We start from the raw sequence: 24,035 nt of genomic DNA on the forward strand, positions 1-24,035 counted from the left end.
ACCTAAACTAACCCTAAAGCCATTCCATACATTTTCTTTTCCTTGCCATAACACCAACTTTAATCCTCTCCTTTACCGTTACCCCTGTGATAACTCTAAACCGTATCATTACCCTAACTCTACCTCTAAACCTATCCGTTACCCAGACCTTAATACTAAACCTAAGATTTATTTTACCTCTACAAAAAGCCTAAGTTAAATCAGTCCTTTGGTGTTGTATTTAATCCTTCCCTAACTCTAAACCTAGACCTATTATAATACCTCCATTTTACTCTTACCCTTACCCTGACCCACTGCTAACTCTTACCTTCACCCTTACTTTAAACCTAAATCTGTCCTTTATCTTAATGATTAATTTTAGTCAGGGTAAGGGTAAGGCTGAGGTAACAAACGGGTCAATGGAATTATACAGCAGTCCACTAAATTATGTGGCAGGAAAAGGCAAATTATATAGTGTAAGGTGGTACTTTTTATGGGAATATTACTTCACTTTTTGCCATTTTGAGATGCATGAACACTGCCTGGTCAAAAGTTCAACTCATTAGTACTAGTTTAACAACTGAATACAAAATGTTGCGTCTAAAATGTGGCCGGTTATTGTTTGCAATGGGGTTGTCCCAGTGAGATCCATATATAACACTTTTTTCTAGCACCTTTTGATCCTTTGGGGCCGGAAACAATTGTTTGTTGAACTCTTTCAATTACAATTTAGATAACATACCATTTGGCAACTGTGATAATTACATCACTATACAGAAAATTATGTAGGCACAAAGTCATGTGATTCCAACAGTCTTGGTAGTGGTCTCTAGATAAAGGTAAGTGGTGAAGTTAATGTGGTGAAAGTCCAACAATGTAAGGTCAACAAGGTGAAATGTGATACTATCAGTTTCGTAAAAGTAATTAGTGCTACCATGTGCCAAAGTGATTCATTAAGGGACCAGCTGCAGATTCGCTCTGTTACCTACTAGGAGGTTCTAATGCCAGTGCTGGTGAGATAGCTTATCATTCTTCTGAGGTAGACATAATGGCATCAGTTGGGACATGATAATTATATAGGACTTTCTCCAGTGTTTTCCTGCTTCCACAATGTGGAAAACATCATGCAAGTATAAATGTATTTTTTGTTAATCAATTAATCATTTTTGTGAGACATTAACGAGTTTGGTGAAGAACACAAGTGTACTCCATAGCCCAACATCTGCCGATGTGTTTGTTTTTTCAGTTAAGCTTAATGTTATGTTAATAACTGGTGCTGTTATTGTAATCATTTATTATTATCATTATGTTGTAATAATAATAATTATTGTTGTTGCTTTATTACGATAATAATGATATCAATAATCTTAAAGCAGTGATCATATTGATTATGATGTCAATAACTTACCAACATTAACAATAGATTGTTGTATTAGTTTTGTTATTTTTGTGGTTATTATTGCTATATTTTTTACACATTATACGCTAATATCCAGGCTCCACTCGTGCGTGTATTTTTGGCTGTTGTTATATAGTTAGCCTTTATCTAATGTAGCTTTGCCCTGTACACTGACGCCCGGCTCCCGCCCTTCCGCTGCACTCCAGTACCACGCAGAGGAAGTCTAAAGAGTCAGTCAGGATGATAAAAGATTGCCAATGTCTCGCTCCGAAGTGGAGTGACTAAACAGACTCGTGTCCCCGCCTCTCGCCCAGTCCGCTAACGTCACCCTCTGTTTGTCTTTGCGCCAGCTCGTGGACACAATCGCTTCAGAGATTGGAGAATTTCGGCAAGAGATGGTGCACGCGGACCGCACCATTGAGCGCGCACCTGCCTCCTCGGGGAACCAGGGGTAAGTTGAGTCTCTGGAACGTGTTGTTTTTCAGCCTTGTAAAGCTGTGGCGGTGTTTTGTGCTGAGCATTAAGGAAGTGATTCTTAGTTATCTTACTGGGCGCCGCGGTTCAGAGCAAGCAGGCTGAGCTCAGCCGTGAAAGGTGAGTTCCTTTGCAGGCCGTGGGCGTGTCTGCTGGCACGGCGCAACCGTTGGAATCAATGCTGGTTGTTTTCTGCTTTCGTCACCGTTCCGAGCCACAGGTGCCCAGGTTGGCACAAAAGTCCTCTGAGAATCGTTTCTGTGGAAACGGAAAGGGAGAACCCGCGTTTGAATCCTCAGTGGCGACTTCTTGTTTACGTTAACTTGATCTGTGGTGGTCCCAACGTTACATAACAATTAAACACTTTGAATCGTTGGAGCTGTACATAGTACAGGCTCTTAGCAGAAATGTGTCAGATCACGGAGGTAAATTTTGGGCTAAAATGGTCTGCAGTTGAACCATAGAATCCACTGTAAAGCTTTGAGTTGTGTAACCAAGAGGACTTTCTGAAGGAAAACGATGCAAATGGCCAATGTATAATATATACCATTGACACATTTAATTACTCAGTTAATTAATTAATTAAACACAAATAAATAATACGTTGAGGGACCCAGGTTTTCCTTAGGAGCCTTCCACTGGCGCTTCTGAATTCCCGGTTTGTGGAATGTCCTGGATGGCTAGCCTTGGGTTCATCTTTCTTCTACCACCCTATGCTTCCTCTCTTTATTTCTCTCTTGTGTCTCCTTTTTCATCCCTGCTTTCTTCTTTTGTCACTGTTTCCCAATTTGCTACACCTCCTTCCTCCATTTTCTGCCATTTCTTTCCTGATCTGGGTCAAAGTCTATCATAAAAAAGAAGCGCCTATCCCAAAAATAAATGCCAATGCCTACCACCAGCAACCTACAAGCCCTGTTGGACCAACAGAGATTTGTAGGAGGTTTCTGTAAGGTCACTTGGCAGAACAGTTCATTGAAGTGCCGGGGCCCTACGTGTGAAAAGAATAGGGCTGGTTTATTTTATCATCAGGTGCAATGTCTTACGAAGAAGTAAACCCTATTCCAAACATAAAGCGATCCCTCGCTCGATTTAAATTCTGTTGTCAAATTTTACGTTGGACCATGTCGGTTGTACACTTAAACACCATACCCAATGTTGGGCAGTAATGGCTGAAAGCATGTTGCCTGTGTGTACGCTATTAATATATCAATGACTGCAGTAAACTTTTTTTTCTTTAATAATAATTTATTAAATGTTGTGGGGGGGCCCCAGGACACAGGTACAATATTGAAAAGTACTTGCGAGGCAAAATATTATTTCTATGTGATTTTATGGCTTTTTTGTGGAATTCAAATGTAAAGAAAATATAAGGTTCAGATACAGTGAGTAAGTATAATTTTGTATTTTGATTTTTAGTGGTTAGGAAAGTGATTTCACTAAAAAAATGATTTTCCCTTTGTCCTTTCGTAAATTGTAAAAACGTAAAATGAGCAAAATGCCATGAAAAATTCCGGGTTTATTCGTTTGCTCAACAGTGTGAAATGGAACTTTCCATGTCAACGCAATGGGTTTGATTTACAAAGTTTATGTGCACCCATGTGCAAATTGGGTGCACAAACAAGACATTTGTGAATCTAAATTCCATGTTTAAAAGAAATTCTCGGAGTGTAGATAGTGCAAGTTAGTGCAAAATCTTAATTACATTTTGTGATTCTCAAATTTCAGAATTTAACTCTTTAGTAAATTTTGCAAGGGATCCCATGCAAAATACAAGGTGTACATGTCTGAGTATTCAGCAATTTATGCATGGCCAGTTCCACCCTCGAAATTCTTAGAAAGTATCTGCTAAAATGGTTGGTGAAACTTTGTTTCTAGCATGTACAGGGTAGGGGACATCCCAACATTTGTTGTGTGTGGGGGGAGGGGTGAAGGGGTTTAATCACATGGGAAATATTTTCCTTGCGTAGAAAGCCAGCTATACATATTGTCTCCTGACCTGAATTTTCCATCCTGTGAAAATCCCCATGAACAAATGTTGGCTACGACTTTCGTGAATTTCCGAGACACTTCCTGTGATTGTTTGTGAATCTCTCTAAAGCTGGACATCTTCACCAGTTGAGGGAGAAAGATGTAGTTTCTACAAGAGTAGATTTCTGAATTTTCATATCATGCCTTTGTGAAACAGGTATGATGTTATTTTTTAGTTTGAGTATCCCAAACATGTTGCGCCATTTTTTAAGGTCTGATGCTTTTAACCTGAAATCGGGAGACATTTGCAAACATATACATTAGGGTCTAATGTATAATACTGCTCTACAGTGATGTTTCATTTGGGAACGAGTTGCTTGCACGTGAGTGAGATTGAGCTGTAGAAGACAGTTTTAAAAGTTATTTGGCATTTCCTGAATAAATAGACACACATTTGATTACTACTGGAAGTGTATTCACGTAGGCTTTGTTTCCGTAGAGTGCAGCATTGTATATGTTTTACACAAACTATTTTACTTGGGAGGTACACACAAAATATTAATAAAATTAAGTCACTGCGCCAAGACAACATTATTAATGAATGGTATTTGGAATAGAAGTTGGTTGATATGTAGTTTATTTTCTTAAGAAACATCTGAGGAATCCTATTTGTATCAATAACTTCTGCTATTAAAAAAACAATCTGATTAGATAATAAGCACATGATATATGCCGCTTAATTTGCCTTTAATCTAATAATGTGACAGATAATTTCCATTTCGAATGCCAACAACGATTTGATGCTGTAACAAACCCCCAAGTTCAGTTAAAAAAATACGTTTATTTATACTGTGTTTGATTAAACATAAATCCTTAAAACAGCAAACATTTAAAATTAAAAATGCCAGTTCTTACACTAGAAAAGAGTCCTTGTTTTTCATAATTAACAATAAAAAGCCACCTATTGCACAAACTACATTGACGAACAGCATATGAAAAAAATATTGTATGCTTCCCAATGATTATACACAAACCATATATCATTAAAACCGCTTTTAAAAACGTGATTTAAAATACGCTGCTCCATCATAAAAAGTAAGAAATCCAATAAAATATGCAAAGTGGTGCATTTCATCTGCAACCCATATTTACAAATGCCAACAATTCCTCTTAACCACTTAACCATCTCCAAACAAGAGTAAAATGGTTCTGCTCAGTTTGTAATCTTAGAATGTCCTGCCTCATTAAGGAGTTTGCTAATGATGATAAATAGGGGAATAGAATAGAATTTGCCAAGAATACCATAGTGTAGTGGTAGACGTCTTCATAAGAATATATCTGAAACCCTCTTCTCTAGAGATTTCTTCCATTCTTAAACGTATATAGTTTTTCAGGATTATAACTTGATCTGGGAAATTGAAGAGCCCTTTGAGTAATTCCCCTTTACTCTTGGCAAACACTGACTTAGGTTCACAGCCAATATTCGCTTACTTCTCAAGATTCTAATAATCTACTCTAGACTCTCAGGATGGCCCTACCAGAGAGAGAGCACCAAGATGTCAGCCCCGTCTCCAACCCTAATGCCTGAACGGTAGCTGATTTAGGCACGTTCAGCACCCTTTTCAAACACTGACCTTCTATACCTTCCCAGTTACTCATCCTACTCAAAAATAGGATTTCTGTACCATACAACCATTTTGTCTGAACCATTGCTTTACATGCTGTTAAAACCGGTCCTAAATCAGGTCCCCCAAACCCATTTCTAAATTTATATATCCCCATTATTGGTGGCAGGGCATTTGCTCTGACCATTTCACAGTGCGTTTTCACCTTAGGTTAGATGTGAAATGCACATCCAAATATCAGTATATATCTACCTCATTATTGTCTAGCACAGAAGTCATTTAAACTCTTCTTGTGCCCAAATACCAGTATTTAAATTTTTTATATATTAACCAACAGTTTTTTATACATGCTATACCTTAGGAAGGCATCTAATTTACGCTGGAAGCCAATTTGTGGCGTATCCATAACTAAATCATCAGCATAGAGCAGACAAGACACATGGTGGATGCCAATCTTCAGATAGAGGGAAATACACCCAGGCAGGGTTTCGGGAAAATCACTTACACAAAGTTCAAATAATGTCATAATTACCCCCAGGTCACTTATGTCCCTGTCCCATTCATTAACAAAGTGGAAATAACCATCTCCAGACAGAAAAAAAGACCAGAGGAATGCTGGGACCCTAACCCTGCCCCTCCCACCGGGAGGGCATAAGCAGTACTTACCCAGCATTCCGCCTGTTCTTTATTTCTGTCTGTTGACAGAACGGACGTGGTGCTGGTGCTGCTCCTGCTGGGTTGGGTTGGTGTTTCTTCTCTCCTCCCCCCCGGCTACCTGGCTGTGTGGGCGAGGGTTTGCCTGGTCTGTCTCCTGGCCTGCCGGGCTTGCTGGGAGGCAGTTGATGTTCGTGGCCGGCCCTGCCTTGCTGTCCGGCCCTTTGCAGCTGGTGCATGGCATCCTAATTGCTTCCGGGTCGCGTGCACGTCTTCCTGGGGCATGGCCGGGTGGACGACGTGCCACGCTTGAGGTGTTCCTGGCCTTACCGTCTCTGGCGTGTCATGGTGTTTCCTTGGGCTGGCTTTTGGAGTGGGGGCCTTGTTCCTGGTGGTGGCCCCCGCTCCGGGTATGTTCCGCTTTGCAGGTTTTCTCTCTTCCTGCAGTTGTTCTTTGCTGTTTAAGGGGGGATGTGGCTCGAGGCTCTCCTGCTGGCTGTGGAGCTTGTAGAGGTCTAGCTCCACTTAGTGTTACTGGTGTCCGTGTGCCTTACTTGGTCATAGGGCCTGTCACGGTGTGCTTCAGCGCCTGCCAGAGAGGGCAGCACTACAGAGCTGGGAGGCCGGGGTACGTGCTTCAGGGTAGCCTCTGCTTCCTGTGCTTCTGGGCGGATGGGAGGAGACTGAGCGCGTCTGTATGGGGGCACGTTTTCTGAAGGTTTTCCAGTTTGGGTTCGGGGTCTGTACCTGTGTTCTCTTTCTCCCTGGGTTTGCCCTTTTGGCCTTCGGCCCCAGGGATTCTGCGGATTGTGCCGGGGGTCCAGGCTGCTCCTTCTTTGCTCCGCCTGTTCCGGGGTGTGGTTGTGGCTCAGCGGCTATGGCAGTCTGTGCGGCCGGCTGCTGTCTCCTGAGCTGGGGATCTGGGTTTGTGTCTCAGAGTCGGGGCGGTGTCCTCTGTTTCTGGCTGTTCGCTTCCTCTCCAGGTTCCCATGGGTCACGCCTGGTTCCTCTATGGTGGTATCCATGTAGCACAGCTGGTGCTCTGTACAGCGCTCTAGTTCCCGTTGCCTTCGGGTCGAGTTCGCGCTATATAAACCCCCGTTTGTTAACGAGGCGTGTTGGCCACTTTGCTACATCGCGGGTGTAATGCACTGTGCTGCATCTTTTGCTACTGTTGCCTCCTTTACAGCTGTGCTGTTCTCCTTTGCGTGCTTGTTTTGTTGTCTGTGCACTGGTATGTTTTGGGGTCGGTATACTGGTGTCCTGCTCCTTGCGCTGGCCCTGGAGGTTGGCCCTGTGCGGTTCTGTTCCACAGCCTCTGTTGTTGCCTGCTTTCCCTGCTGCGCCCCATGTGTGATCCTGGTTTGGATCCTGTGCTGCTTGGGGATGCAGGGGTTGGTGCCTGGGGCCCTCTGAGTGTGCCGTGCTCCTTTCTTCCTTCCTCGTGCTAGTTCTGGCTTTATGGGGCGTGGGGCTGCCGGTGTTTGTCCCGGGGCCTCCTGGGTGTGTGGCTTGTCCTCTGCCTTTGGGTTGCTCCGTGTGGGCTCGATGGCCGGTGCTGTCTCTGGCTGCTTGCCTCTTCCATGCTGGGTGCTCCTGTGTTTTGTTGCTCTTGGCTCTGGCACTTTCTTTGCTCTGTTCCTGGCTTCTGTGGTTTCCTTGGCATGGTCCTTGTGTTCCCCTGCTACTGCTGTGCTCCGCTTGCTTCTCCGGGGTTGCCCTGGAGGGTCTTCTGGCCTTGTCTTTGCAGGCTCTGCTCTGTTTCCTTGGTGGCCTGTGGCTTGCTCCGGTTGGTCCTGGCCGCTCCCTCCTGGTTCCGCCGGCGGAAAATGCTCGGTCTGTGGCTGCTCCTTCTTCGGCCCTCTGTCTGTTGGATGCTTCTGTCTGGAGCCTGTGTCCTCCTGTTTTGCGACTGGTGCTGGTGTTCGGCCCCTGCTTCCTTCGGGTCGCATTCCTGCTCTGTGCGATTCCTTTTGGAGGTTGTGTCTTTGGTGCTGGTTGTGACTCTGTGTTGCTGGGGCTTCTGGGGGGCCTGCAACCTTCCGTCCGGTCCACGCCTGTCCTTGTCTGGTCTCTGGGTTTGGCGTGGTCCGGCCTGGTTGGAGCTTGGTTGGGTGTCTGCCGGGCCTGCGGGGTGCTGTGGCTTGCTTCGTTTTTTCTGTCAGGTGTGGTTGGGCTCCTGCTCTTCCTTTGCTATGCAGTGTGACTTGGGGTCTGCCTCTGGTTGCCCGTTGGGGGCCTTGGTGCTCCGGCCCTCTCGCGGCTTGGCTGTTGGCTGTGGGTTGTTTTTTTCTAGCCCCCCTGTGCCTGGCGCCCAGGCTGTTTCATCTTCCTGCCCTGGCGTGGTGGCACACCTTCGGCTGGTGGGGTGGGCATTGTTCTTTTCTCCGGCCCCCCCCCCCCGGGGTGCATTCCGTGTGGCAGTTCGCCTGTTTGGATTCCTTTTTTGGTGGTCCCTGGGGGTCTGAGGTTTGTGCCGCTGCGGTTTGGGCATCGCTGTCTTTCGCTGTTGCTGTGTCCTGGTCGTTGGTGCCTGGTTTCCACTCTTCTCTGTGGTTCTCCCTGTTGGGGGTCCATCTGGGCTCCGGGTGCAATTGCTCCCTGAGGCTCCCGATCCCATCTGGACTCCGTTGTTGGGTGGGGCCGGGCCTGGCTGGTGCCTGGGTGGGGGGCCGCTTGGACTTTCCTGCTCCTATGGGCTTTTCGGCGCTGGTTGGTCACCTTCTTCGGCCCGAGTCCTTGCATGTGCGCTCTCTGGGTGTCCTGGTGTGGCGCTCCGGTGGTTTTGCCCGTGCCCTGGGGTGCCCATCTGGGCCTGCTCCTGCCGGCTGTTCTCTTCCTTAGCTTGGTTCACCTCTGGTTGGGTATCTGTGTTTTCTGCCAGGTCCTGCTGGGTTTCCTTTGGCTGCTGATGGGCTTCGGATCTTCCCCCCATTGCCCCGGTGTTTCTCCATCATTAGCCTTTCTTGTGGCTGGCGGCCTTTTCCTCCCTATTTGCCCCTGGGTTGCATTTGGCCTTGTTCGGGTCTGTGTGGGGTCCTGGTGTTCTGTGCTCTGCCCTTGCTGCTGGTTCGGCGTGGCCTCCGGCTTTACCTCCTTTGTTTTGCTGGCTGTGCTGTCGCTTCTCTGCTGGCTCTGGAGTATGGTTTGCCTGGCGTCCTCGGTTCCTGGTTCCGGTGTCGTGGCCAGCTCCTGTCTTCCCTTGCTCCCCTGGGCCCTGCTCCCGGTGTGTGTCGACTGTTTGGCGTGCCCCCCTACCCCCCTTCTCCAATTGGGGTGCAGTTCTGTGGTGTTTGTCTTGCCACTGTGGGGGTCTGCCCTCCTTGCTGCTGGTTGTCTGGGTTCTCGTGCTGCTTGCGCCTCTGGCTTCTCTACGTCTTCCGGTTTCCGCTTTGGCGGTCTCATCTGTTTGTTTTCGTCCGGCCTGCTGTGTGGTCCGGCGGTTGTGTGCTTGGGGTCTCTGGCCTCTCTGCCCTTTGCTTAGGCCTGTGCACTGCGTGGGCTTCTTCCAGGTGCAGGTTGGGCCAGGGGGCTCCTCCGGCTTCGGCGGGTTGCCTGGCTTCGGTGCTGGCTTCCTGGTTCCATTTACGTTTGTTGCCTTGGTTGTGACTGTTTTCTTGGCCTGCGGCCTTTCCTCCCTGCCGGATCCTGTTCTTGTCCCCTCTTTGGAGTTGTGTGGGCTTGGACCTGGTTGGTTCCTGGTCAGGGGTGCTGTGCGGTCTGGGGTCTTTTCCGCTGCTCCTGCCAGCCTTGCTGCGTGCTGGGCCTTGGTGTTTGTGTGCCTGTGTGGTCCGTTTGGCTTCTGCCCCGGCTTCTGTTGCCATTCTGGCTTGCTTGGTTTTGGGGGGTCGTTTTCCCTTCCTTTGTGGTTGGGGGTTTCGGGTTGTGGCCGTTGGCCCTGTCCTGCCCCTTCTGTGCTCTTTCTGGGGGCGTCTCTGGCCTGTGGCCTTTGGGCTTGGCCTCCTCTGCCCCTGCTGCTCTGGGGTTTCATGCCGGGTCCTGGTTCGTTTTGCGGCCTCTTTCCTTGTGGGGATTTTGGCCTTCTGGGTTTTCTGGTCCCTGGCTCTTTCCCTGTCCTTTTCTGTTTGGTTGGGGTCTGGCTCTTAACCTGCTCCTGGGTTCTCGCTGTGGCTCCGCCTTCTGGGCAGGGTGCTTGGTGGTTGTAGTTTGGCAGCCCTGGTGGTGCTGGCCATTCTTTCCTAGGGCCTGGGTCTCCTCTGTGGGGTTTTTGGGGGCTTTGTCCTCTGGGCTCTCTGGGGACCGAGTCATTCTGTTGGTGGAGGTGGTGCCTGGCCTGTGCTTCCCTCCTTCCTGGTTTGGTCTGGGTCGGTGTGCTTGCGCCCTGTTGGCCAGCCTTGGCTTCTTTTCGTTTGCTTTCTCCAGTGTGGTTGGGGTTTGCTCGGTGTCTGTGCTGCTGCAGGGTCATGTGTGCCTTTCTGGTGGTTTTGGGCTTGTCGGCCTTGTATGGTGGATTCCCTTGGCCCTGTCCTGCCGGGTTCCGTTTTTTTATTTTCTGGCCTGGTGGCTCTGTTTCCGGTTTCTCTGGTTGGCTGCCTCCTTGTTGTGGCTATGACCTTCTGTTTTCCTTGGCTCGGTTTCCGGTCCTTGTTTGTGTCCCTGCTGTCCTGTTCTGGATTGCTGGCCGGTTGCTTCCGGCGGTTATCCCCCTTTTTTGCTCCCCTTGGGTTGCTGCCCATGGTGTGGTTTCCTGGGTGTGCTAGCGGGTTTGGAAGGCCGGTTTTCTGCTTTGGTAATCTCCACTTTGTTAGTGAATGGGACGAGTACATAAGGGACCTGGGGGGTAATGCTCTATTACTTACCGGTAATGTTCATTACTCCGGGTCCCGTTGTCCTTGTCCCATTCATACACCTCTCCCTCCTTTCTGCGTCGGCTTGGTTGTTCAGGCGGAATGCTGGGTAAGTACTGCTTATGTACTCCCGGTGGGAGGGGCAGGGTTAGGGTCCCAGCATTCCTCCAGTCTTTTTTCTGTTTGGAGATGGTTATCTCCACTTTGTTAATGAATAGGACGAGGACAACGGGACCCGGAGTAATGAAGATTACCGGTAAGTAATAGAGCATTAACACACATGCCTGTCCTTTCTCAGTATTTTCAGAGGGCAAGCCATCCTAGCCCAGTTCTACTCACAGCCAAATTCCTTGGTGGAGTTCTTTCAGGCTGCTTAATAGACCCCTTGAGATCCTAAACTTTTCTAGTTTATCCCCTAATATCTCCTGATTAACAATTTTGAAGGCCACCAGGAAGGCTACAAAAACAGTATAGGTTTCCTTTACAATCTATTGCCTACCTAGCAATTTACCATAAGCTAAACCAATTGTCCAGTGTCGAGTGGCCCTCTATAAAGTCACCCTGCACAATAGAGATCAGTGCTTTCTCATCGACCCATTTCTTAAATCTCCTGAGAATAAATTTACTACAGACTTTCGCCCCCACATCCATTAAACCAATTGCTCTATAATTCCTTGGGTCTGATACGGCCATTTTTATGTATATGTTTAATATGTGCCTACTTCCATCGTTATGGCATTGATCCTTTTAAGGTTGTCTCGCTGTATAACCTATAGGTGATCTCACTCAACCAATCCATATTTATTTTTATCATTATAGACGAAAGATTATACTGACCAGCTGCTCTTGACAGGGAGAACGTTTTTAAAACCTCCTTTAGGGTTTTAAATGTAATATTTTTTAAAAGCTGGAGAAAGTTCCAGGTGTTTTATGCAGGGAACATCTGAGACCATGCAGTCTGTGGGTGTACCAGTTTCCAGAATTTTCATGTATCTTTTGAGGAATTGCTTCCATCATTTTCTTCCAGTTAGCACTGCAGAAAGTATTTCTTTCTTAATTGGTTTTTATATTTCTGACATAGTCTATGTACTTTCCCTTCAGCATGCACCTCCTAGATTCTTCTCTGCAACCACTGGAGATTCCTTAGCCGACCATTTAATTTCTGGCATTCTGAGTCAAACCACCTCTTCTGATTAATACATACTTTTAATTCATCAGCATTTACTTTTCTAATCTTACTGTGTCAAACTTTTATACAGTTCATAACTTCTGTTGTTATCTCGGAGTACTAATTCAATTTTTTAGCTTTTGTTGTTCACCTTTATATTCTATGTGAAATTTGCCAGCATTTCCAGCGCTCTCTCTCTTCTAATCTAGTTTTTAGACTTCTTGGGAATGTAATATCAGTGACTACAACCATATCCCTTTCCCTGAGGAACATAAGCTGACAATGTGCCTGCAGTGGAAAATGGTCACTGCCATCTACTCGTAGGACATTGAATTCTGCAATTATATGAAAATACCGTACTGGGACAAATATATAGTCAATTGGGAATGTCTGTGATCATATACAAAAGGTTTGGGCAGCTGGAGAATTGTATTGAAAGCGACCAATTAGGACGATTAAACTTACATTTTTCATCACATCTATCCGCTTCTTGTCCATCTTCAAACAACAACTACTAACTAGGAAACCTGCCTGTGGTTTTTTTTTGTGTGCACTAAGTAGCGCATTGCATAAATACAAATTGTTATTTTGTTTAATTCCGGCATTAAAATCCCCCAGTATAAACATCAGCCCCTTTGAATTGACATACATACATTAAGGCACATCTTTTAAAAAACATAACAATTGATTTTCATTATGCATACTTCCTGCCATGTGCACATACACTACACCACTATTAAGTAGTCTGTTTGTCAAATTCTGTTAAAAGGTCTATTTTATATATTTGTAAACAACCACATTCTGAGGAGAGGAGTTTTACATTTCTTGCTATCCTTACTAAGGCCAGAGTTTGGAACCCTCCCAAAGAACACCCATGAAAAATGTCTTCAGTCACAGTGTTTATTTGTAGAAAACGCATATCTCCTCCATACAGCCAAGATGTTTGATACATATCACTTCATTCTCTTCTAGCACCCTATCTAAATTTCCTGACCTTCTTAATCTTTTCAGAACATGAGGACTCCAACTCACTACTCTTAGGCCATGCGGGGATCAAAATCCCTAAAGCACCCCTTCTCAAATTCGTCTTGCCCATAATTCTCATAATGATCTTCTAGCTGTCTTTCTTGTTCATTTTGCTCTCTTGTATTATTATATATTCTAATTGTCAAACTTTCCTTTGTTGTCCCCATCTTGATCCTTTTTCCTACTTCCATACATTTCTAATTTGTTGTGTGGATAATTCTGCATGATACTGAATGAATGTTACATGCTGGGGCCTTTCTATGTCATTATGATGGATTATTCTAACTCCATATCCATTCAGTTCCCTTTCTTAATTGATTATCAGTTTTAGTACTTGTTAGAAATGGCATACAATATTGGTTATTTCCTTCCCAGCATTCGTTATCACAAAGCCTACTCTGCTTATGTCATTTGATGATATTGGCGCTAGGATTTTGCATTTCTTGAATAATTCCAGTGCGGAGCTCCTATTTAGAAGCCTCAATTTTGGCCTTGAAAAGCCCATTCACATACAACCACAAATTAATTTCCTTCTCTACTGTAGGGAGTGTTGGTTTCACCAGCCTCTCAAGGCTCATAGGCTGGTTTACCCAACTTCTTAAATACTTCTGTACTCTGATGCTGTACTCTACCTGGTCACTGCTCTCCGCCAATGCAGCTCCACGGTTAAGGCTCTGCCCTCGAGCCCGAGCTCCTTCCAGGTAGGTGTTCAAGTCCCTCCTCTACCTGCAGGCTCCTGCCTGCACCTCATCCCTGGTGGTCTGGTGGAAGAGGACCCTGCTCTTCTTCTACTCCGCTGTTTGTCCTCTACTCTTTTTTTGCCTCTTTTCTCTAGCCTCTTTTCTCTTCATTTGCCTCTTTTCTCTTTATTTGCATCTTTTCTTTTTTTTGCATCTTTACTCTGCATTTGCCTCATTTCTCTTTTTTGACTCTTTTCTCTGCCCTTTGGTCTTGCCTCTTTTCACTTCCTTTTGCCGCTTTTGTCCTCTGCTCACCCCTTCTCGGGCTCCCCACCGCTGCTGCCCCTGCGGCGCCTCCCCCACTAGCGCGCCGCTCCCACTTTCCAACTGATCGCCCTCCCCTCAACCCCTACTTAATGGCAGCCGTTGCGCGGCCGTACAGCTGGCGTGCCAAAGGCAAGCCCGTCCGTGACCTGACCAGCACCAGCGACCAGCACCAGGAACCCCTGGTCCACTGACCCCGCCGCTACAACCCTGCCACTCTCCATGCACTCAACCGCAGATGCAACAACGACTCCCAGCTCTCAATGCCGAGAAACATCCAAGGCCCGATCTCCTGCCAACACTGCCGCCGCACCTTCACCCACCTTCGGATCACGGCAGCAACCCCCAACCCACCAGATGCCGGCACACACAAACCACTGAGTTGCATCACGTTTTCTCCTCACAGTTGTCCCAATTGTTCGTTTAAACTGGAACTCCACTCCAAATCTGCCCCCTCACAGATGCAACCTCCGCACACTAATCAGGAACATATTGACCTAGCTCTTATGAATGCACGCTCCCTCTCCAAGCATAAATATGAAATATCGGAACTTCTAAAAGACCATGATCTTGACATACTTTTTATAACTGAAACCTGGGCGGACCCTTCGTCTGGACCCGATCTCTGTACTGCAACACCCGATGGTTACCTGGCTTACAGACAAGATAGACATATCAAAAAGGGAGGTGGACTGGCGATTATTTATTGTGATAAATACCCAGTTAGGGTGGAGACTATCCCCTCCTTGGTTTGTGAAGCTTTTAATTTTTCAATTATGCTCACCCACTCACAACCGTTCAAGGGTATTCTATCGCCCACCGGGCTCGCGGGTAGACTTTCTTTCCACTTTGGGCAACCTGCTGGAACCCTTAGCAGGTGAACCCAACTTCACCATCTAAAGTGACTTTAACTTTCATCTAGAGAACCACGATGACAAGAACTCTTCCTCGCTTATCACAGAATTAGAGGCAGTGGGCCTTACCCAGTTGGTGACAAGCCCCACACACTCAGCGGGCCATACACTTGATGGTCTGTTTTCTAGCAATCAACTAATTTCCCTAAAGAACATGCTGCCTTTAGTCTGGACTGACCACTGCGCAATTTTATTTAATATTCAAATAACTAGAAAAGTTACTGTGAACTCTAAGCCAAATCCATCCACATCGTTCAAAGCCTGGAACAGCGTGGATCAACATCTTCTTAACACCCATCTGCTCTCCACTCAACCTGACCTTACACTCGACCCAGATCTTGCCTCATCTAACTATTCAGAATGGCTTCATAATGCCTTCAATTCCCTGGTACCACTAAAAAAGCCTCCAAAAACTGACATGCCCCTTCTGCCCCTTGGTTCTCAGAGGCCCTCAGACTAGAAAAACAATGATGTAGAAACTTCGAGAGGCACTGGCGGAAAGACTATAACAACAATGTAAAAATCCGCTACAAGGAAGCATTAGTTAAGTACAAACTTCTTATTACCCAGGAGAAAAGTAAGTACTACCGTAGGCAGATAGAACCTGCTCAAGATTATAATAAACGACTGTATCAGGTAGTGGCCAAGCTATCAGGGCAATCGTCGAATTTCACCATAGCCCCCTCACAATCCCTATGCAACTCACTTGCTAGTTACTTCCATGAAAAGGTCAACCACATATATGTCAACTTCTCATCACAACCCAAGACAGACTACCAGATCTTGGCTCATGACATGGTAGAAACTTCCCCCTCGTTCTCAGAATTTGGTCAAGTCTCACCGCATCAGATCGCAGACCTAATCTCCCTTATTAAATCGGGATCCTCCACTGAACCCTGTCCACCCTTAGTTCTGAAACTTTTCTCCAATCTTATAGCCCCCAACCTCTCTAACTTCTGCAATGCGATGTTTAGAACAAGCAATTATCCGTCCATATGGAAAAAGGCCATCATCAAGCCTTTGCTTAAGAAGCACAATCTTGACCCTACAGATACAAAAAATTTCAGGCCTATCACCAACCTTCCATTCCCAGCAAAAATTAAAACAAAATTATGAACTCCCAGCTGTCCAAATATATTGAAGAAAATAATTTACTGGATGAAATGCAATTTGGCTTTCGTAAGGGCCATGGAACCGAGATAGCCCTCATTAAGGCATCAGAAGAAATCAGGGCGATACTATATCAAGGTGGTGCCGCCGTCCTGGTGCTGCTGAACTTGTCAGCCGCATTTGACATGGTCGACCACGCTACTTTGATCGACCGTGTCTCAACCATCGGTATGAGACACAGGGCTAAAGCCCTCTTAGCCTCCTTCCTTTCTAACCGCACCCAACTAGTGAGTCTTGGCGCTTTTAACTCCCCATCATTCACCCTCCTGTGTGGCGTGCCTCAAGGATCATCGCTGAGTCCGACACTATTTAACATCTATGTGTCGGACTTGGCCAGAGTCATAAAAGCACACGGGATGGGTCTAACATCTTACGCTGATGACACACAATTGGTGCTTGCAGTGCATAATGATGGAGGAGCAGTTGCGGCCAATTTTCAGGATGGAATGGTGGCCATCAGTACATGGATGACTAACAATTGCCTAAAGTTAAACTCTGAAAAAACAGAGGTGATGATTTTTGGCAAACTGTCCCCAGGTTGGTCCTCCATCTGGTGGCCTACCAAACTGGGACCACCTCCACTTCCTGTATCAAAGGTCAGAAATTTGGGTGTCACATTTGACGACAAGTTGTCCTTTGCACATCATGTCAACACTGTTGTCTCATCATCTTTTTACACACCGAGGATGATAAAAAAACTCTTACAATTCCTCCCACTCAGTGCTGGGAAAACCCTTGTCAGTACTTTAGTAATGTCAAAAATTTACTATTGCAACGGTCTCTTCATGAATGCACAAAGTAAGGTCCTCAACAAATTACAGCTGGTCCAGAACTCAGCTGCCAGGATTCTATCAGGCATCCCTAAGTACAAATCGATCTCAAAAGTGCTGCGACAGTTCCACTGGCTTCCTATAAGAAGTCGAATCAAATTCAAGGCCCTCTGCATCGCTTATAAAGCCACACGCAATACTGGACCTATGTTCCTGAAGGAAGCTCTTGGTGCTTACACCCCCAATAGATCCCTACGGTCATCAACAGCGAACCTGTTAAGGGTCCCCCGCACTAAGAAAGCTTCTTGGGATGACATACGATTCACCGTCGCCACCGCCAAATTGTGGAATACTCTCCCTATCCACATCAAGACTAGCCTGACCTTGCTTGCCGTCAGGAAAATGATAAAAACATGGCTTTTTATCCAATAGTCTATAGATCTTCGTTCATGCTCGCTGTCCGTAGCGCCGAGACACCCATGGGTATTTGCTCGCTTTATAAATTGCATAAATAAAATAAATAAATAAATCCTCCTCAACATACGCTCCCTGTACAGACATGCTGTAGAAATATGGGACTTCCTCAACATTCACACACCTGACGTCGCCTTCCTGACAGAGACCTGGACCAACTCCAGATTTGCACCTGCCATCCCTTACGGATACAAGATCCTGTTAAAAGACTGCCCCAGCCGCCCAGGAGGAAGCCTTGCCATCATCCACAAACGCTCCCTCTGATTGACAACCACCGACTTGGACGACGTTTCACCCCCCCATGCAACACATCCATTTCCAGATCCAGACCAACCCCAGAACAACGCTCCACGGAACACTCGTCTACAGACCACCTGAACCCCGCACTCCGTTCAGCAACATCATTGTCAACCTCATCGCACCCCACGCCCTAGCCTCCATAGAGTACATACTACTTGGAGACCTGAACTTCCACCTGGACAACCACAGCGACCCCAACACGACTGCCCTCCTAGAGAACCTCACCAACATAGGGCTGAAGCAACATGTCTCTGCCCCCACTTACACAGCGGGACACAACCCCAACCCCATCTTCGCAGAAGCACACAACATCTTCTTCAGCCACACCACAGAACTGCTCTGGACTGACCACCACTGCATACATTTCTTTACTGAACCGACTGCACACAAGCACACGTGCTCCCTCCCACGCAAAATCTGGAACACATTCTTCGAAGAACACCTCACCTCCACCCTCACCTGCACTCCACCCCTAACTATGACAGAAGCTGCCAACACCGCGGCAAGCAACCTCAATCAATGGATCGCCAACAGTGCCAACACACTCACTCCCCTCCAGAACACCACAAGACGACACAAGAAGGAAGCTAACTGGTTCACCACGGCACTCCAAAAATCCAACCTCACCTGCCGACGATTGGAAAAGATGTGGAGAAACAGCAAAACTCCGGAAGCACGCTCCGCCTACAAAACTGTTTCCACGGCACACCACCAACTTATCAAATCCACAAAGAAAAACTTCCTTGAAGACAGAATCCTCTCCAACGCCCATAACTCCAAGGAACTCATCGCCATCATACAAGAATTTGCCAAACCCAACAGCGAAACAACTGATGTCCCCCCTCCCAAGACCTCTGCAACAGACTCAGCTTCTTCTTTCACCTCAAGATCAAGACACTGTACCACAACTTTGATGACCAAGACCTCTGCTCTGCCCCCACCCCCACCTACAGCAATGTCACCCAACAGACCTTTCTTACCTGGACCCCACTCACAACAGAAGACAACCTAAAGACCATGAAGAGCATCTACTCTGGAGTACCTTCTGACCCCTGCCCGCTGCACATCTTCCACAGGGACGCCACAGCCATCGTACCCAATGCTCCCTCAAGACCACCACATTCCCCGACAACTGGAAGCGTGCCGAAGTCAACCCCCCATAAAAAGCTCTCTGCAGACCCGACGGACCTCAAGAACTTCAGGCCCATCTCACTGCTTACTTTCGTATCAAAGGTCATCGAAAAGGTTGTCAACGCCCAGCTAGCACACTTCATTGAAACCAACGACATCCTAGACACATCTCAATCCTGATTCCGCAGCAATCATAGCACCGAGACCTCACTCCTCGTAGCCACAGACGACATCCACGCCCTCCTCCACCAAGGCCAAATGGCAGCCCTCATCCTCCTGGACATATCAGCAGCCTTCAACACCGTCTCCCACTACACACTAGCCCCCAGTCTCCATGATGCCGGCATCCAAGGAAAGGCCCTAGACTGGTTACGATCATTCCTCACAGGCATAACACAGAGAATAAGACTCCCACCCTTCCTCCCAGAACCAACAGAGATCAGATGAGGAGTACCCGAAGGATCCTCCCTCAGCCCCACCCTCTTCAACGTCTACATGGCCCCCCTCACAACCATCGTCAGAAACCATGGGCTCAACATCATCTCCTACGCCGATGACACCCAACTCATCCTCTCCCTCACCAAGGAACCAGACATCACCAGACACAACTTCCAAGAAGGTATGAAAGCCATCGCAACCTGGATGAGGAACAGCTGCCTGAAACTCAACTCAGAGAAAACAGACAACCTCATCCTCGGCTCCACCCCCTCTGCATGGGATGACACCTGGTTGCCTCCCTGCCCTCGAAACCCACCCACCCCGACAGACCATGCATGTAACCTCGGCATCATACTAGACCCGTCACTCACCATGAATCGCAAGATCAATGCTGTCTCCTCCACATGCTTCAACACCTTCCGCATACTATGCAAGACATTCAAGTGGATCACTGGGCTTGAGAAAAACAGTCACTCACACACTCGTCACCAGCAGACTGGACTACGGCAACGCCCTCTATGATGGAATCAACAAAAAACACCTCAGCAAACTCCAGACCATCCAGAATGCTGCAGGCAGACTAATCCTCGATATTCCACGGCACAAGCACATCACCCAACACCTCCGCGACTTCCACTTGCTCCCTGTCAAAAGAAGAATAACTTTCAAGCTGCTCACATAGCCTACAATGCCCTCCACAACACCGGACCCCAATACCTCAACAACTCCATCTCCTTCCACACCCCCAAGAGAAATCTCTGCTCAGCCGACCTCTCCCTAGCCACTGTCCCATGCTTCTACAGGACCATAGCAGGTGGAAGGTCCTTCTCCTACCGCGCAGCCAAGATCTGGAACAATCTCCTCCTTCACCTCTGGCGAATCCCAACACTGCACCAATTCAGGAAGGACCTCAAGACATGGCGTTTTGAATGCCCTCAAGGGAGCTGCTCTCACCCACCCCTCAGCGCCTTGAGACCTTAATGGATGAGCAGTGCGCTCTACAAAACCTTGATTGATTGATTGTTAGTTTACTATTCTTTATGCCTTTTTTTCTCTTCCCGCCGTATTGCTACATCTTTTATTAGTCTATCTTTTTTCACCCTCTGTTTATGTTCGACCAGTACCTCCAATTTCTGCATCATTTTCCCTAGTTGTCTTAATTTACCTTTATGGTCTCCTTTTTGTACGGTGTCACAGACTTTTTACTTACCACTATGGATGCAAATTTTGTCTATTGCCTTCTCTCTGCTCTGATGTAGACTACATTTTACCCTCCAGCTCCTTATTCTTTTATTGGTATATTTAAAGGACCTGCCTTTCTTATAGAAAATACATACCCCCCCTTTTTTAATCAACAAAGGTTTATGTGAGGCAATTTCTGAGGAGCACTCCTTATTGACGTCCACATTTCTGAAGGGTAACACAACTGGCCTCACCAACGAGGGCACAGAAAAATGTATATCTGTCAATTCAAATGCTATTGTCTTTAGCAGGGTTGCTTGATTTTTCATTGCATCATTATTCAATAACACTGATTCTACTATTCAATGAAGAGTTCTACGCATCAATAAAAGCACATCCAGCATTGACGAAGGACAGGCTGTGGTGTTTGGGAGCGAATGCAGGGAGTCACTACGGTTATGGTTGTGTAGACTTACCTGAGGATACCCCTCCCAAGCCTTTATCGACAATTGCCTACCATTCCCTCTAGTATTGGAATTAGAGGCCCCAGCACTGCTTCTATCTTAATTTCTATCACCATCTATCACCATTGGGGAGAGGAGTTGGCCCAACAGCTAGGGCAGTCGACCTCGAATCTGGGGAACTGGGTTCGAGTCTCGGCAATGACGCTGAACATCCTGTGATTCTGGGCAAATCACTTAATCTCCCCGTGCCTAACAAAAATGAATGTGTGTCCTCATGTAACGTAACTGGTGCTATGTAAAGCGCTCTGATACTCGATGTGAATCAAGTTCGCGCTATATAAAACTCTGCAAAAAACCCAAAAAATCGAACTCACCATCCTAATAATTGTACTCTGAGATTCTGCTGAAAGGTTGGGAGAGAATGAAAGCCTGGGACCAGATGGATTTAGATCTACAAATAGTGATCCGTTAAACTGCGAGCCATTATGATGAAATGTAGATACTACATATGAGAGTCCATTATCCAGACTACACTCATCCATGTTAGTTATATCTCCGCCACGTCTTGTCTTAAAATGCCTCCCTTCTAATTGTTTTATTGATACTGCCAGGGACGACATTGAGGGTGTTGAACTAGACCTTTCGATTTCTTCTTTCCTTGTTTACTCATTATCCCTTTTGCTTAGGGGAATCCTGAGGGTATGTTGTGGCTCTTCTCAGCTGACTTTGAGTCTTGCAACACTTGGTTCAATCCTCTCCTACTTAATGGAGTTGATTCTCTTAATGAGGCATCCCAATGTTTCCTTGAATATACCGACAAGGGCTTCCCAGATGTAGTAACCCAGCTGTGTACGTTCAAGCTCTTGAGGCCGAGTAGACTAGTCTTACAGCTGCTCACCAATGACTATCAGCATTTAAATGGTGTGGCTGCTGCCTCTACCCACTGCCTTTATGTCACTACTTTCATGGAGCAATTACCTAGGCTACTATTTTATTTCTTCATCAGCTAAGCTTTATTCTATATTTGCTTTGTATTGCCTTGTTCTCCTTAATATAGTTCACAAATTGCTCTCTTTTATCTCAGATTGCAGTTGCTCTCTGCATGTTGCCTTTCATTTAAGTTAGGGTTCACTCCTCCCTTTTGGTCTCCTAGTACTAATCTCCACTGTCTGGCACCCTGGAGCATGCCCGTCCCACACCTGCTTCCAAGCGATGGTGGCCTCAGCGGCTGCAGCAGTGAGCCCGGGCACAGGCTCAGTCGTCGAGTGCTTAAGACTGTACCTTGATGCTGGGTAGGGACCACCAACTATACCCTGCAACCTGAATGGCTTAGCCCGGCCACCCTCCTCCCAGTGGACACTTATGGCTGAAGAATCTTAGCAGATTTATTGGAATCCTTAGTGGTGGACTGGCGTCTTCACTCCTAAGTGTGAAATCTGAACAGACATGCTGCTTGCTCCGTTGCAACCGCCAAAAATGGTCTTAGCCGCACCTGTCAGCTTATCACTGCAGAATATCCACCATGCTTGATAGTTGGCTTACTGGCGCTCCACCAATCCATCGATAGACACTGCAACTGGCACTTAGGCTGACGTTCAGATTGATGCTAAGGCTGATGTACTGTTATTCCAGTGTAATGACAGACAGAGAAGGCAAGTGGTTGGGCACCAAACCCTTGCCCTCTTTTGGTTGCCTTGGTTACCCCGAGCCACTTTTTATATTTTGTTGTCATTTTACCAAGTTATTGACACTTTATTAACATTATCAATTTTCTTGTGAAATTGCATATCGTAATGATGCGGGTCATGGCGTGTTTAGGTTTGTTTTCCAAGCAGGCCATGCTGTGTTGTTATTATATGAGTCAACTGTGCAGTGGCATGGACAATAACAGTCTTTTTCTTTGGGAGGTGGACAAATGGGAGAAACCTGTGGTGCTCGTACAGTGTGCGCAGTAACACCACAGTATGCTGTTAGTGAGTGCCATCAGCTCCCTGGTGTGGACTTTCATCAATTAGTAAAACAATGACACATGTCTGTGAGCAAGACTCTTCACCATCCCACTGAGAGTTAGACATATTGCAGAACTACAGTAACCATTTAAACACAGAAAGAAAAACACTCAGTAAACCTTCCCAGGCAGAAGCTTATCAGCACAAGTGTGTCTCATGTCCTTTTCCCTAGCATAACTATAATCACGACACCATTCTTAGTGACGCCACTGCTGCATTTCCATGGTCCTCCACACCCATTGGATACGAAAGTGTGCTATGTTTGGGGCAGTGGGGTTGGAGGAGAAGTGTTATAGTGGTAATACAAAAAGTGGACTCTAGAGCATGAAGAAGCCGGATACTTCACAATTGTTGCCATTTGGAAACTTGTTCTGCTCAGAGCACATTACTGTCTGCAGTTCACAGTGTGTTATCTCATGGCTGGACACAGAACTCTATACGAGTCCTTCAAAATTGAGCAGTGTGCTGCAATTGACAAAAATCTAAGTGAAGCCTAGAGGCTAATGCACTCATTTAGAAGTAATTTCAGACTTTTGGAATTCATGAAGAGTTCCAAGATTATTCATGGATGTCTACACATATCTCAAATGCATGTGCACTTATGCACTTTATATTTTGGCTGTCAACTGTGAAATATTGTCCCCATGGAAGAAAACCTTTTCTGACATCTCTAATGAATATGAGTCTTTTCCTCGTCATTCTGTTACTGAAAGTGCAATTACTCCTGTTTTAGGAAGGATCACATTTAATACAATTTTCCAGGTGAAAACTGCCTACAAATTGCTGATGAAAACCCAGGAACGTTACTAGGAACACAATTGCACACATGGAAATTCCAACATACAGGTGTAATTTCCATGTGAAAAATGCCATTATCAAGGCCAACATTCCACCACATCTTATTTGTCAGTTCACCACTGTCCCAAATGACATTCTGTACGACAATATAGGTAGGTCCAAGAAGGAGTAGGAACCTGGCTAGTTCAGAATCGGCCAGCTAGCTCCTTATTTCCTTATTAAAACCCTCTAAACCAAATGTAAGTAGGTTTATTGAAGAGTATGGTACTCGGTGAGTTTC

General features: G+C 46.3%; 1 protein-coding gene across 4 annotated transcripts in view; it reads left to right on the top strand.

Moving 5' to 3' along the window:
* Positions 1 to 24,035, top strand: part of RIN2 (Ras and Rab interactor 2) — an 831,738-nt gene that overhangs the window by 598,372 nt on the left and 209,331 nt on the right. For all 4 annotated transcript variants that reach the window (XM_085611780.1, XM_085611777.1, XM_085611779.1 and 1 more), the window contains one exon: positions 1,729 to 1,829. In XM_085611780.1, coding sequence (XP_085467906.1) covers positions 1,729 to 1,829 — 101 coding nt within the window. The remainder of the gene's footprint in view (positions 1 to 1,728; positions 1,830 to 24,035) is intronic.

This window comes from Triturus cristatus, chromosome 6 (genome assembly GCF_964204655.1).
Source record: "Triturus cristatus chromosome 6, aTriCri1.1, whole genome shotgun sequence".
In the NCBI taxonomy this organism is placed as follows: Eukaryota; Metazoa; Chordata; class Amphibia; order Caudata; family Salamandridae; genus Triturus; species Triturus cristatus.